Source organism: Panthera uncia, chromosome D1 (assembly GCF_023721935.1).
Source record: "Panthera uncia isolate 11264 chromosome D1, Puncia_PCG_1.0, whole genome shotgun sequence".
Lineage (NCBI taxonomy): Eukaryota > Metazoa > Chordata > Mammalia > Carnivora > Felidae > Panthera > Panthera uncia.
In genome coordinates, this window is record NC_064808.1 from 66,874,821 (window position 1) to 66,890,988 (window position 16,168).

General features: G+C 39.0%; 1 protein-coding gene and 1 pseudogene across 4 annotated transcripts in view; one reads left to right on the forward strand and one right to left on the reverse strand.

Moving 5' to 3' along the window:
• Positions 1–9,184: 9,184 nt before the first annotated feature.
• LOC125928515 (cofilin-2-like) lies at positions 9,185–10,622 on the reverse strand (annotated as a pseudogene).
• Positions 10,623–10,655: 33 nt separating this feature from the next.
• TMEM135 (transmembrane protein 135) overlaps positions 10,656–16,168 on the forward strand; it is a 197,779-nt gene continuing 192,266 nt past the window's right edge. For all 4 annotated transcript variants that reach the window (XR_007462622.1, XR_007462621.1, XM_049653176.1 and 1 more), the window contains exon 1: positions 10,656–11,022. Coding sequence is in view for 2 of the 4 variants with exons in the window: in XM_049653176.1 (XP_049509133.1) it covers positions 10,882–11,022 (141 nt within the window). In the remaining 2 variants the exon portion in view is untranslated. The remainder of the gene's footprint in view (positions 11,023–16,168) is intronic.

Sequence of the window (16,168 nt, forward strand, 5' to 3'; positions counted from 1 at the left end):
GGCATATGTGTTCAAAATGTTCATAGGTCCTGTAAAAATGACTTCTAAAAATACTACTAATTTATACTCAGACTACAAGTATCTGAGATGTAATACTTTAAGGGAGGAAATATTCAAACATGAGCATAGACACAAAACAGAGAGTTTGTGAGTTTTTTTTAGAAAAGAGAAAATAAACATTACTTTGAGAGCATATGACAGATGACTTTGTCCTCCAAACTATGTGAAAAAAAAAAATCCTTTTCCAAAATTGATCACAAATGAATCCAAAGAGATTTAGTAACTCTTCAATTATTCAATTAGGTCTTATTCTACTAAGAGCAGACCGACCATCAAATAAATTCTTGTAGATAACTTTATCTTTCACATGGTAATCTTATGAGGAAACCCTCTGCCTTTGGACTTGATTCTAACCATCATGGAGCACTGACTTAATATAGTCAAACTAATAAGATCCCGGATTAAAAGTATCTTCATTACCTTAGAATTTGTAATATTTGTAATATGTAAGAATGCAATTGCTGGGAAGATTTAGACATGTACTAAAGATTTTGGGAAAACAGGTATTGAAAGTGTAGAGAGAGAAAAAAAATACAAATGGCCATTACTTGAATCTTCAAATGGAACTGTAACTATTGAGTGGTAACTATAGAAATTTAGGTATAAATGTATATTTTGAAGTGTATTTTACTAATTTAGCAGATACTTGAGTGGGCCCATGTGCTAGATTCCAGGTTAGGAACCAAAGACACTGCATGTATTTTGGAGGAAATGGCAGTTTTGAAGAACTTAACACATTTGATATATATTAATTTTCTAAATTACTTTAAGCAAAAATGTACCTCCATTTTGCAAATGGGTGATATCAATTGCAGAGAGGCAAACAGTAACATTTATTTATTTATTTATTCATTTAAACAATTTTTAAAAAGTTTATTTATTTATTTTGAGAGAGAAATAAAGAGAGCAAGCAGGGGAGGGGCAGAGAGAGAAAGGAAGAGAGAATCCCAAGCAGGCTCTGCAAAACCTGATGCTGAACTCAAATTCACAAACTGCGAGATCATGACCTGAACTGAAACCAAGAGTCTCACAAAATATTGTTTAAAAGAAAAGCAGTAGAACCTTCACAAAGAAAAATAAAATGCTGGTACTCCATGTCATACGTACATTTTTTTTTTTTTTTTTTTTTTGAGAGAGAGAGAGAGAGAGAGAGAGAGCATGAATGAGCAGGAGAGGGGCAGAAAGAGAGGGAGAAAGTGAATCCCAAGCAACCCCCACGAGGTCAGCTCAGAGCTGGAGGCAGGGCTTGATCTCACAGACTGTGAGATCATGAACAGAGCCAAAGTCAAGAGTAGCCACTTAACCAATGGAATCACCCAGGTGCCCCGTGCATAGATTTTCAAGAGTTGTGAACAGTTAGAAAAAAAAGCACATCTTCAAGGAAGGACACACGTGGGTAGCAACAAGAACACTGTGGATGTAGCTAAATCCTAAAATAAACAATTGTTTGAGTCTCATGGCCAACAAATAGGACACAATGGCCAAGTTTGGCCTCAGATAGGGGGAGGAGTAAACACTGTGTTTAGGGGGAAATAGTGTAATCTACATGCATGTTAGGCACAGGACAAAGTCATTAACTCCTCCTTTGCTTTTATATTTTCTAGCAAAACCAATTATCATTTATTAGGAAGAATAAAATTAAGGATAATTAAAGACCCAGGGGTGAGAAGACAATAAGAATTGAGCTATTTCCCATGAATTTGGGTGTCTAAGCTCAAGTAAATTACATCATAGAACTATAATAACTTGTAGATCTTGTAGACTTATGGGGCTTAGGGATAGTTTTGTATACTCCTGGAGAGTTTGAGAAGACCAGAAGCTTGAGGCCGGGCTAATATTGTCCTTGTATTAAAAAAAGGGTAAAAGGCCATTTCTAGAACCAAATTTTCGATGTAGGAGTCAGTTATTTTTTCCCTCAAAATGTTACATTTTCACACTAGTATGCTAGGTGCGGAAGGTAATATAAAGATGACAAATAGGGCATAGATTCTACCTGAAAGGTAAATAGGGAGCTAAGGAAGTAAACCCCAAACAAATAAGGCAATAAATAAGAAATTATAAGTAATGAATATTTTTGTCTTGCTTTTTCTTTAAGAAGAAGACATAGTGTTTTAAAATCTCTCTCCCTGGGGCGCCTGGGCGGCTCAGTCGGTTGGGCGTCCTACTTTGGCTCAGGTCATGATCTTGCGGTCCGTGAGTTCGAGCCCTGCGTCGGGCTCTGTGCTGACAGCTCAGAGCCTGGAGCCTGTTTCAGATTCTGTCTCTCTCTCTCTCTCTCTCTCTCTCTCTGACCTTCCCCCATTCATGCTCTGTCTCTCTCTGTCTCAAAAAAATGAATAAACGTTAAAAAAAAATTTAAGAAAAAAAATAAAATCTCTCTCCCACCAAGGTCTTCATTTATTTACTCATTCAATTTTTATTAAATGTGTTCTATGTTCAAGGCACTGTGCTATATAGTGCTGAAAACAGCAAAGAAGAATCCGAAATAGATCTTGCCTTCAAGGAGCTTAGAATGAGAGGGAATTTTACTAAAAATTTATTTATTCATTTATTTATTTATTTATTTATTTATTAACAAAATTTTTTTTTAACATTTATTTATTTTTGAGACAGAGAGAACATGAACAGGGGAGGGTCAGAGAAAGAGGGAGACACAGAATCTGAAACAGGCTCCAGGCTCTGAGCTGTCAGCACAGAGCCCGACGCAGGGCTCGAACCCACAGACCGTGAGATCATGACCTGAGCCGAAGTTGGATGCTTAACCGACTGAGCCACCCAGGCGCCCCGAATTTTACTAAAAATTTAAATGTAAGTGTCTTAGTCCTTTGGGGCTGCTATTACGAAAATACCATAGACTGGGTGGCTTAAAGAATACATATTTATTTCTTGCAGTTCTGGAGGTTAGGAAGTCCAAGATGAAGGCACCAGCTGATCCTGTGTCTGGTGAGGACCTGCTTCCTGATTCATGTCTGGTGCCTTCTGGCAGTGTTCTCACCAGACAGTGGAGACAAGAGAGTTCTTTTTGGAGCTCTTTTATAAGGGCACTCATCCCTTTTTCAGGGGCTCCACCTCATGATCTAATCATCTTCCCGAGGCTCCAGTTCCTAAAACCATCGCATTGGCAGTTAGAATTTCAACATACAAATTTTGGAGGGACACAAACTTCCAGTCCAGTGCAGTAAGTGATGATGATCAGTTTGCATTTGTTCATTGAAAACAAGTTGTATGGTTGCACATATATTCATTTGAAAAAGAAAGGTCATGCCATTCACAACGGTGAAGAAGAATCAACTAAGATGAACCAGTAGCCTGACACTGGGGTTGGTGTTTGTGGCAGAGACAGTGATAGATATTTAGCAAATCTCATTTCATCTCCTTTTTCTAGTCCCACAGGAAGACTACATTTCCCATCCACCCTTGAAGTTAGGTTGGGAACATGTAAATACATTCTGGAAATTGATGTAATCAGAAGTAATGTAAACCATGTTGAGTCCTGACCCTTAAAAATAAAAATAATCAATCAGTATCTGCTAAAGCTAAACATATGCCTGCCCCATGACTAGCACCTCCACTCCTGTGTATGTGCCCAAGAGAAACAAAAACAAATGCCTACAAAAAGACAAGTAAGAGAATGCTCGGAGTAAGTTTAGTCATAATAGCCCAACACTTACAACAATCTAGATGTCCTGGAATGGAAAAACTGTACTGTATTCATACAATAGAATAGCAAAGCAACAAAATACTAATGAACTACAAATACATGGACCAATATATACAAACTCCTGAGTGAGAGAGACCCAGACATGAAAAATACTAATGTATGCCTCCAGTAATGTAAATTTGAGGAAAAGGCAAAATGAGGCTATAGTGATAGAAGTCAGAATAGTGGTGACCTCTGTTCATAGATGTATTAACTGGCACTGGGCACCAGAACACCTTCTGGTGTGATGGAAAAACTTTTTTCCTGGATAGTTGTCTCAGGAACGAGGTCAAATGGAAAAATGTATCAAATGGTACACTTACATTTTTTATACATGACTATGTACAATAACTAAAAATTATGCACAAAAAAATCAAGCAAGCAAAAAAAAAAAGAAAGAAAGAAAGAAAAAGAAAGAAAGAAAGAAAGAAAGAAAGAAAGAAAGAAAGAAAAAGGAAAATTGACCACTGAAGGCTCAATACGGATGCACGACTCTTTAACCTTGAATCACTACTTGGAGGAAAGTTGCCCTAAAGAGCCAGCCAACCCACTTTGGACTTCATGTGAGCACAAAATAAATCTTTCTAATTTTAATCCCCTGAGATTTAGGGGCATATTTGTTATCTCAGCACAGCCTAATCTTTCTTGGTTAATACAGGGTTTATCACCCACAGACTGCCAAGGTCAGAAACCTGGTTTATCAGCACACCAGGGGAGGCTCTGTCTCTCATAAGCTAAGTGACACAGAGTAAGTTTAGAAATGAATGCATAAATCAAAACATCAAATTATTAAATTACAGGGAGGAAAAAAAGCCCTCTTACACAAACTAGGATGCCAGTGTTGCCATGAGCAAGCCCTTTCACTTCAGACAGACCTGCAGCAGAAGTCAAATCGTAATAAAAGTTTGCTTTATGCACCTGTTCTCGGAAAAAGATGAATTCTCAGAATTAAATGAATCCAAAGTTCAATGAAATCCCTCTGAAAGCCCTTGTGGATCTATTTCATGGTGAAGATCGTTTTGTCAGTGGGTCCAGAATACCCAGGGTCCTGGAACTACTGTTTCTGCCCCTGTAGGCATATGCCTGACTTGTCTCAGTGGCTCTCCCTTTGTTTGCTTCCTATCCTTCAACTTTTCCTTGTAGGCATGTCATTGCATTCAGTCTAACTTTTTTAGGTGAATGTGGCTGGTCTCTGAGGCATTCCTTTTACCTATCTATTCCTATTGTGTGTAGATTGTGTGTTTTTCATATCAAAGAATAATCATAAGTCTTTTACTTATGGTAAAAGGGAGTTCTAAGTCAGGGAGGATGGTGTCCTCAGTCGTAATTATAAGTACTGGTAACATCATCAAACTAACTGGGAATTCTATAGACAGTGTACCTGAATCTTTTGTAAGGTTATTTGAGAGCATTTTGTGGAATTCTTGAAGGCTTGAAGGACAGGGAGGAAATTCTTACCAGAGCCTAGAAAAAGGGATCGCTGTTATGTAGTAGAGGAAATTTTAGCAACACTGTTGCCTGCTAAATTGTAGGAAATAGAAAATACTCTAACAAACTGGTTCTTTTGGTTGATATTTCCAGGCAGAATGTTGAACTTTCATTTGACTGATTTTTTTTTTTTTAAATGAAGCCTGGTAAGATAGAGAGAGATGAAATTAAAAGGACTATTCAATTTTTTAAAGCAGAATTTATAGGAAATATAAAGAATCTAGGATCTTTGGGTTCAAAAGTAAAGCTGTTTTTCATTCTGAGCCTCTCCAGATGGTTAAAAGATTCTGAAACTAAGGAATTGCTTTAAGGCAAAGGTTAAATCCAGGGTGCAGCTGTAAGACTCTTTTTCAAGACTGTAGAAATATTTGATTGTTCTCCCTAGACCCTCTCAGCTTGATAAAAGGGCTTCTAATATTTTAAGGACATTTTCAAAAAACCTTCTGAGTCTCAGCTCAAGATGGAAAGTGTCTGTTGGTGTGGCTTTTTTAAGGGGTGCTTATATAATTTGATATATAAGAATCTTTCAAGTTTTTAGAGAGTTACGTTGGCAGAAGCATTATCTGTTTGGACTGAAAGAGCATTAAGTATCAACACAACAGCTTTCAATGTTTTTTTGGCAAAAATGTATATCTACACGTTAAAAATTGAATGTAATATTTTAAATAAAATGATGTGAAGAAAAATGTGAAGTTATGTTATAACCAAAATTGGTAGAAGATCAGAATCATATGTAGCTATTTTGGAAACCTTGCCTAGTATCAACAAAGGGAGTGTGCATCTGAATATTGCTGGAATTAAGAGGTACCACAGTGTTATACCTAGTTTGAGCCATGCTTTGTCATTGTGTTCATGACTGATACCCATTTCTATGACTGCCTGTAAAGCTGAACAACTCACTGTTGCTAAATCCTCTGTCTGAAATCCTAAGAGCTCTTCCATTCTTTATTATTGACATCTTCAAAGCCAGAATCTTGCAAAAGCAACAGTTTTCAGCCTGGCATGTCTTCAAAGCCTTAGAATTCAGCCGCAAATTTCCAGATTCATTTCCTTCATACACTGTGCTTCTACTTTGAAGGAATGCTTTGCTTCACCTTGTTGATGAACCCTAAAGCCTTTTTTATGGAATAGAAGCAACAATGAAGGCCCGAGAGAGTATCCAGCCAGCTACTGGTCGTAGGCGCCTAAAAGAATAAATGGCTCATGTAGATACCAAGTGTAACATTACCTTTAAACTTAATGGTGGCATGATGAGAAAGAAGTCTTTCTTTTTTATTATTTTTATTATTTTATTTATTTTATTTTTTTAAACATTTATTTAGTTTTGAGAGAGAGAGAGAGAGAGAGTGAGAGAGAACAGGGGAGGGGTAGAGAGAGAAGGAGACACAGAATCTGAAGCAGGTTCCAGGCTCTGAGCTGTCAGCACAGAGCCCGATGTGGGACTCAAACTCGTGAACCACGGGATCATGACCTGAGCCAAAGCCGGATGCTTAACCGACTGAGCCACCCAGGTGCCCCTGAGAAGACTTTCTTTTAAAACACAGATCTTATAATACCATATAAAGAAATTTACAAATGTAAACTGGTTTACTGAGAACTGCTCTATTTTGCAATTTCTTTTTTCATCCTGAAGTACAGATGGTCCTCCTTGAGAATTTACCAATGCCTTCCTCTTCTGGAGTCTTTACAGCAGCACCAGCATAGAGAATACCCTTTCCATTCCTTTGAATGCAATAGTTGCCTGAAATTGCCTTATACCATCCAATTCCTTAGCACTGTCACCTTTGGCCCCTGTGACAGTAATAACTGTGTTTTTCCCTTCTTAAATGTCTTTAAGGTTTAAGTCTCCATTTAACAGTTAACTAAAACAAAATTGCCTGCTTTTAATTGTAATTTTAAAATTTCCTTAGCTATTGGTATATATTTGTTGTGCTCTATGGTAAACATAATGTTTATCATTGTGCATGCAAACTACATGTGCTATTACATTTAAAAGCAACTGATAGTTGGCAACTGTATTGACTGATGATTAAAATGCTATTTTTTAAGGATTGTAAATACTAACACGATTGTTTGCTACTTGTATTTGGCATTTTATTTTATTTTAAATACATATTAGGAATTTGGGGATTGATGTGTAACATATTTCATTTTTCCTAGTTAAAAATAGGCTCCCGTTTAGCATTTTCTTACTGACTATCAGATTTTCAGGGATGGCTTATTAAAATTAAGTAGGATAAACCTGCATTGCTATTCCTGTAATTTCTGTGGACAGGTTTATGTTGTGTTTCTGATCCTCTCATATTTTGAATTGGAAATTTTAAATAATTTGTGATTATTTTGTTCTTGTCCAACCATTGTAGATTGGATATGCTAAGCCTGGAGATACCCTAATCATGAGAGCTGTATTTGGTCCTAGGAAAGATCCTGGACTTTGAATAGGATAGGGTAACTGCATGGAACTTTAGGTTGTCCCTTTTGTGAAGGGGAAGGTATGTTTATCCGTGGAAAGAAGAACGTGCCCAGAAATTTGAGTGACTAGAGGCATAGAAATATGGCAGACACTGCTCATTGTTCTCAGTATCTGTTTTTTCCATTTTGCTCAGCAATAAAACCCTAAATGTTAGCTGGGCATTTGTCCAACCAATTAAAATAAAAAAAAAAAAAGCCCCATTTCCCGGCTTTCCTTGAAACTTAGTATGGCCATGTGACTAAGCTTTGGCCAATGGGATATAAGTAGTAGTTTGCATAGATCTTCTGGGAAGGTTTTTTAAAGAGAAGAAGTAGGTCTTCTCTTCCTCTTTTGACTTCCTGGCTGGCATGTGGATGTCATCTTATAAGTTGGGCTGGAAAGCATAGTTAACAGTTGGTAAAGCAACCCGTCAGGAGTCTGGGATCACTGATGGTTATGGAGCCATCCTCCTAGCCTAGGGACTGCTAATGTTTACCTGAATTGAGAGAAACTTTTATCTTTTTACCCCTGCTATTTTGGGCTTTTCATCAATGAGCACTCCTCTCTTGTTGACTTTAAACAACTATCTTATTTTATCTTCTTGCCTATTTTTCATTCCCCCCCCCCTAGAATGCTAGTTTCATGAAAATAGAACCCCCCTTTTTAGTAATATGCTATAATTTTTATGCTATAATTTTATAGTAATAACTATGCAATGTGGCTATTTTTGTGAGGATGAGGAGTTTGATCTTAAAAATAATGTTCCAGGTGAGGTTCATTTATACAGAAATTGCCATCGTGGCTGATATTCAAAATATCTTTAGTGTTGTAAGACTCACATGGTAAACAAAACTATACTTATTCAGTACTGTATACGGAATGGTAAACAAAAAGGCAGTCATAACAGCTATTCCTTTTAAGAAGATATGCAGGTAATGGGAATGAACACTGGGGTATGAGGATAAGTTGATGACACAGTTAGCACAACTTAATTGGCATTCCTTTTGGGAGTGAGGGGTTAAACTCATCACAAAAAAGTGCTTTCAATGCATGGTGTTATATCCATCCTGTCATGTCATCAAAACAGACTTGCCAAGGAAGGTGAGGTGTATGAATGCTGGAGAGTTACAGAACTGTAATCAAGTGCAAGTATAAATAATACTAAGTAAAGTTTACCATCTGACAGGTGAAAACTACTCTCAATGCAATTAACGTACACTTTGCAGTATTCTAAATTATTCACATTGACGATCACATTCATTGTAGCACTTGCTGCAGGGAAGGCATATATAACCAGTTGTTTTGGCTAAAATATGATGGGATGGCATTCCTTGGGTTCTATGTAAAAGTAACAGTATGAAACATTCTAACAGCAATCACTGATAGGCTGCTTAAATGAATGCTATTTCTTTCATTCATTGTTTTGGAAGGGCCCATTGAGAAGGGCAAGAAACAGAACAAAACCTCATACTATGCCGGTTGACTGAGCTGGAGAAGTGGAAGTTCCCTAACATCCAGATGGTATTTGTCATTTTATAAGGGGTTTCCTTCAAGTGGGACCACTATGCTGCCTTTGTTTCTCTCCAAGTGAGGAATACTCCTTAATATTATCCAAGCCGTTTACTTGCAACTTAAGTTTAATATCTGTAAATTTCTTTTTAATGGCATTTTTAGAGATAGCATATATCATCTCGTGTTATAAAGTGCACTTTCAGGACCCCAGAATTTAAATACTAGGTCTTCTTTCTTAGACTCTTGTTTTGAATGTGCATTATACAAAGCAAATTGGCAATCATTCAGAGACAGCAACTTCACAAAAGATGTGTAGGGGTCCTCTACAATATTACTAGTGTCACCCACCAACATCTGCTTTGCTTTCTCTAACAGTGATTTCTTTTGCCATCGCATAAACGGAAGAGAACGAGTTTCTTTCTTTTTTCTGATCTCGTGTAGATTTCCTTACTTTCATATCATTAACAACTTTGTTGACATCGTTGTTCATTTGTAACTCCAGAAACCCCAATACCAGCGGCTGCAGCAGGAGCTCAGGCTCAGACTCCGTGGGAGTGGGAGGAGGAGCGGGTCAAAACCTGGTCTCTCCTGTTCACATGTGAATCAACGAGAGTTTACAACAGTGCCAGGAAAATAGTATGTGCTCAGTAAAGCTTTCTAGAATGAATGAAGGCTTGATTAGAACGGGAGTCCTCTAAAGGCAGTATGCTCCTGCTTTAAGAAGCTATAGAATTTAGGATTCCAAGGAACCTGGGTTATTATAGATGAGGAAACTGACATTTTAGAGGGGTTATATGATTTATAGGTCACACAGGTCCCTTCTGCCAATTGATGGCCAAGCTCTCTATCGGGTATGAGTTCTAAGACCACTGTCCCCTCTACTCTGTCCACCATTTGGCCGATGAATGTCATGTGCGCTGCAGAAAGAATCGCTCAGTGGCTCAGTGGACAGAATGATCTACTGTCCTTTTCCCACACAGGAAGTGTACAAACTTTGCTAATAGATTTTTCAAACTTCTCAGACACCACAGAATAGAAAGCCCAGCAACCAGGAGCAGCGCGGTCTCAACCAGCAGGCAGCCTTAGCCATTTATTAATTGGTAGTCTAGGGAAGGGAAGGTGGCAGTTCTGAGGAGGAAGGCTGTCCAGACTCGTGGCAACCGTCTTCCTCCACCAGCTAGCTCCCAACAAAGACATTTTATCCCTTTCTTCCACTGCCCTCCGTTCTACTTGGCAGGGCTTTGAGAGGGCAGAGACGAGTACAGTGTGACCCAAGTCACCTACCAGGGCTCTCCCGACGCAGACGTCGCGGGCCAGCGAGGGGCTGACGTGGGCAGTGGGAGACAGGCGCGTCCCCGAGTCGCGCTCTCACGCTTTCCGCTCTCCGCACAGCCCAGGGCTCCGAGGGCCGGGCGCGCGCACGCTCCGCCTCTCCCCGCCTCCCCGGTGCGCGCCCCGCCCCCTCGAGCTGCGATACGCCGAGCGCTTAACATCCGAGGACTTTGGCCCAGAGTAACCCTGCTCGCGTGACCTTTCCCCTCTATTCTGCACCTCCAGCAGCCAGCCGGGAGAGTCGGCTGCGGTCGGGCGCGCGCTCGGCTACCTCTTGCCCAGCTGCCTCCCGAGCTTCGGCTCGCCTCCTTGCTGCCCGTCCGCACGGCTCTCCGTCATGGCGGCTCTCAGCAAGTCCATCCCTCATAACTGCTACGAGATCGGCCACACTTGGCACCCTTCCTGTGGGGTCTCCTTCGTGCAGATCACCGGGGGCGCCCTGGAGGAGTCCCTGAAGATTTACGCCCCACTGTACTTGGTGAGATCCGTCAGCCCCTCCCCCACGGCGAGTTTAGTGTGGAGGGTGGGCCGTGGGACGCAGTCGTGCTTCCCAGCGGCCTGGGCGACTCGTTCTGTGTCGGGCTCTCATTCGGAGGGGCCAGAGTGTTTTGGGGGTTGTGGGTGGGATGGAGGAGGTCGCAAGGGGACGGATATCCCAAATGCTACACTCAGCGGGAAAAGGGAGAGGGGAACTTGATGTTGAGCTGTCATCCGAATGCCTGTTGATGGGAAGAGGATGGGCTCCCAACTTTAAAATTAAGTTAGGACACTTAAAACTGTGACTTAAGGGAACTGCAGTAATTTTTCTTTCTCTCGCCTTCTGATGGAGAGGAGTTTGTAGGTCAGCGAGACGTTGAGAAATGGCCCTCAGTCTTTTCTCATCTAATTCCCTCTCTAACCCTCATCCCCCTTTTTAAAGGGCATATTTGACAGCAAATCCCTGCGGGCTCAGATCTTGTCTCAGTTTGGGATGACAGTATTGTGGCTTGATCGTTTTGCAAATGTTCTTGCAGGTTCACAGAGTAGACTCTGGTTGAGATTTTGGGTGCCAATTTAAAGGATGGTTCTCGACAGGATCAGTGAAGGTGATTAAAAGATCTGACTTTAGGTCACCCAAGCAATTTAAGTTTGGAGTTTTTAGTAGAGAATATTTGTAAATACATATATGTACCACTGAGAACTGTTAAAACAAGTTTGTGCTTAAATGTTTTCACCAGCATCTTTTTTTCCGATAACCTTGTTCTTGATATTAAAGATGTATTACTTTGGCTATCAAAGTTCATCCTCTCATTTTCTTGCCCAGTAGAGTATGTGTCTTAAGAAGGCAGAGATCATATATTTTGTATGTTTCCTAAGAGTTTTATTGTATATTCAGTGGATGATCAGTTTTTACTTCTCATTGAGTAATAATTTGGATTTATAGCCTAATATTTTTGAAAGTGTGTCAGGGCCATATCTGTGGTACTTCTTGAAAAGTCTGATTGTTTCTTACAGAGATAACAAAGAATATGGTAACTTTCTCTGGGCTTGCAGAAGTCAGTTTCACTTTTTATCATATAGACCCAGACATTAATATGTGTTAAGACACTACCCCTCTCCCATCATGTGAAAATGAAAATGAGAGTTTCTGATTTAGTAGGTCTGGGTGGGGACTGAGATTCCGCATTTCTAACAGACTCCCAGGTAATATTGATGCTGTTGGATCAAGAGTCACACTTTGAATATTGTCTCTTTAGTGTCCTGTTAGGATGGTGGTTTGTATTTAGAATTAGCACAGTACTTCTGTAAGTGCTTAATAAATGTCTGAATGAGTACAGATGTGAATTAATGAACTCATGAATAGGTCAGGAGTAAGGAGATATTTGGCAGGCCTAAGGCAGTGCAAAAGAATGTTAGTTATTACCACACACTCACAACAAGTGGTACCCCTTTCCACACAATACACACATATACACACAAACAACACAACAGCACGAAACAGTTGTTGAACTATTTTAGCTGTAGGCCACCACTAAGATGAATGAAAGCTAGTGCCCACCATAATTTAGAATACAAATTTAGAATGCATAGTTGCCCATTTAGGGGGATGGATTCTATGTTGTTCAGGTTTTTAGGTGCCTTCTTTAAGGAAAACTTGCTCACTTAACTCACTCGGGTGGTTCTAAGACCCTAAGACTGACTGACTTTTTCTTTCTTTCTTTCTTTCTTTCTTTCTTTCTTTCTTTCTTTCTTTCTTTCGCAGGGAAGGGGCAGATGGAGAGGAAGAGAGAGAATCTTTGGCAGGCTCCACACCTAGCATGGAGCCCCGGGCTAGATCTCATGACTATGAGATCTTGATCTGAGCTAAAATCAAGAGTTGCTTAAGTGACTGAGCCACTCAGGCACCCCTAACACCATTTTTCTTTCTTTCTTTTTTTTAATGTTTATTTATTTTTGAGAGGGAGAGAAGAGCTTGAGTGGGGGAGGGGCAGAGAGAGAGGGAGACACAGAATCCAGAGCAGGCTCCAGGCTCTGAGCTGTCAGCACAGAGCCTGACATGGGGCTCAAACTCACGAGCTGTGGGATTGTGAGCTGACCTGAAGTTGGACACTTAACCAACTGAACCATCAGGTGCCCCTAAGACTATTCTTAATTATGCTTTTACCAGGTGGTTTCTTCAGGACCTCCAGATTGGGATACTGGCATTTACAGGTAGCTGACTCCAGAGTACAATTCTTTGCACTTTTGGAAGGAATAATTTAAAAACCTCCCTTTTCACTGACCTTTAGATGTTTATACTGTTCTTCAGAGAACAAATATGTTTACATAATGTTTATTCATTGTGAGCCATGTTATCTAACCTATTATCAGTTCATCACCTCTAGACTGAATAAACATTTAAAAAGAGTTGGAATTGTTAGAAATAAACAACTTATGGGCAGAATCTAGTTAGTTGTGAAAGACCTGGAAACCACCGACTGCAGGAATCAGTTGGTTAATGTGGACTTAGGTCTTTTTTTTTTTTTTTTTTTTTTTTTTAATGTTCTTACAGTTTTATTTTATGGAAAAAATAGTAATTCTACAACACTTCCAAAGTTTGATTCCACTTCCAAGAAGCTGTTCCGATTTCTGAATTTTAGTGTGGCTTAGAGGCAGGATCCTGGACCCTGGATCAGATTGCCCATGTTAGAATTGTAGCTCACTACTTGCTAGCTGGGTAACCTCAGACAAATTACCTAACCACTCTAAGCCTCAATTTCTGTGTCTGCAGTATTGGAGAAATGGTAAATTTTAACTTGGGAGGTCTTTGTGAAGATTAAATGCGGCATAATATGTAAAGTGCTTCTGGCACAGAGTGTGGTTTGAGTTTGTAAAGGCAGTGGGTGAGCGGGTTTGCTAGAGAAAACGAGACCAGCAAAGGAGACCAGCAGTGAGACTTTTCAAAGTTTTTGATAATACACCATTTGTTTCTGGTTTTACTTAAAAAAAGAAAAAAAAGACACTGAAGTCATGAAGTGCCTGAGATATCTATTTGGATTATTTGACCTTTGGAGATCTTGGAATTTGTCTTTTTTTGGTCTGAGGCCTGGCTTAGGGGGTAGGGGTAAGGGACTCACTTTATCTTTCTATTCAGTAAGTATATGATAATTTTTACACAATTTGTTATTACATCTTTAGAGATTTAACAGTCATTTGGTCCTTTTTTTTTTAAATAAGCAATTAAATTATGACTTTTCCTATTCATTAACATGACATTTTGAGCTTGTTGAAACTTGTGTCTAATATGTGATTTATTTGATTGATCTCTGTTGAGTACAAATTGTCCTTCCAGCACATCATTTTTAGTTGAAAGTTGAAGCGTTACATTACACTAAACACTCTTCAACTCACCCTTTCCTGTAGCAGCTGTCTCAGTATAGCCGGCCAAATCTGGTTTACTATTGTTTGCCTCTTTAGTTATCATCGATCAGGGATAAAAATTAATAAGTATTAGAATATAGGATCTAAATAACTATGATCCATTATTGTTCATGTTTCTGAGTCAGTAGGTTCTTATTAAAACAGTTGTTCGGTTGATGAAAAAAACTTAAAACAGCCTTCAAATCCTTAATATGTATTTTTCAATGTAGGCATTATTTACTTTTGCATTGTTGCTAGAAAATTCTTTTTACGTCAAAGGGAGTAGTCCTCTATCTGGGAATACATTTGGTAGAGAGAGGAACCTACCTGGAGGAGTGAGAGGGCCAGAAACATACTGGTAATCCCTGTGATAACAGAGTTTTTTTTCATCAGAATGCCTTCATATCCAACTCTAATTGATTCACTGTGATGCAGATTATTTTGAATAACCAGACCTCTTATTTACTACTTAGAAAATTATATTTGTCATAAACTTTGGACTCTAAAATTTTTTTTTTATTATTTACTGATAAATATTGATTAAAAATATATACTAATGAAGGGGATACTGAGGTTTGATGATTAGTTTTTATAATATCTGAACCAAGACTATTGGTATTTGGAATATTTACCCCCTATTCACTTACCAGTTATTTATTGAGTCTGCTATTTGCAGCGTGCTGTTACAGCAGCTGTGTGCCATGTGGTATGGTAAAGAATAAAAAAAATGAATGGGATGTATTTCTTAATATTAAGTTCATAGTCCAGGAGGGGAGGTAAGGCATGCAGTACCCTGTAACATAAATTCATTGAGATAATACTATAAGGTACAGAGCAAATGGTTTGAGAAATCAGAGGTAGATTACATTTGAATGGAAGGTAAGGGAAAATTTAATGGGAAAGGTGGCATTTTACTGTCCTTGAAGGAAAAATATGATCTGGAAAGGTAGAAATAGGTGATGGATAAGGGAAAGAATGGCTTAAACTAAGACATTCAGGTAGAATAGGATATAGTACGCGTTGGAGAATGGCAGATGGAATTTGGATTTTATTTGATATAGTAGGCAATCACTAAAAGTTGCCAACAGGGGGTGGTATGCTTGAGGTTGTTTCAGAAAGCTTAATCTGGCAGTGGTTTATAGAATTATTCGATTAGATTTAGTAACTCACTTTTAAAGTAGGGGAAAAAATTAAATGATGCTATATAATTATAAGCCTTGTTTATTGGGATTTGTAGAAGGTAGTGCCTTGGAGAAAGTATTTTCAGTGAAATAGGGTGGATTGCTTTGGGGCATTTTGAATTCTAGCTACTAGTGTAATTTATGAGTGGAGAATGACCTGGAGGCATTGGGAAATGTGGAGTTGCTATTCTAGAGAGAAGATGGGGCTAGAGATTTAGGTTAAGATGTCATAAGAATATAGATGAGAGTTGAAGTTATGGTAGGTCAATAAGGAAGAGAGATCCTTAGGCCAATAAGGGAGAGAGTTTAGAAAGAGAAGATAATCCGAAGAGTGTTTGTTTTTGGAGTAGAGGAAAAAATATGAAAGAAGCAGTCAGAGGTATGAAGAGGTTAAAAAGAGAATGTTGCAGAAAAATCTTGAGCAGGGAGTTTTGGGAGGTGTTAAAAAGTGGGAAGAGCGTGGGCTTGAATCTCAGTGCTGCCACATATTAGCTTAGTGACCTTGAGCAAGGTTCTTAACATATTTGAACCTCAATATTCTTATCAAAAAATGGGGGTAAAATA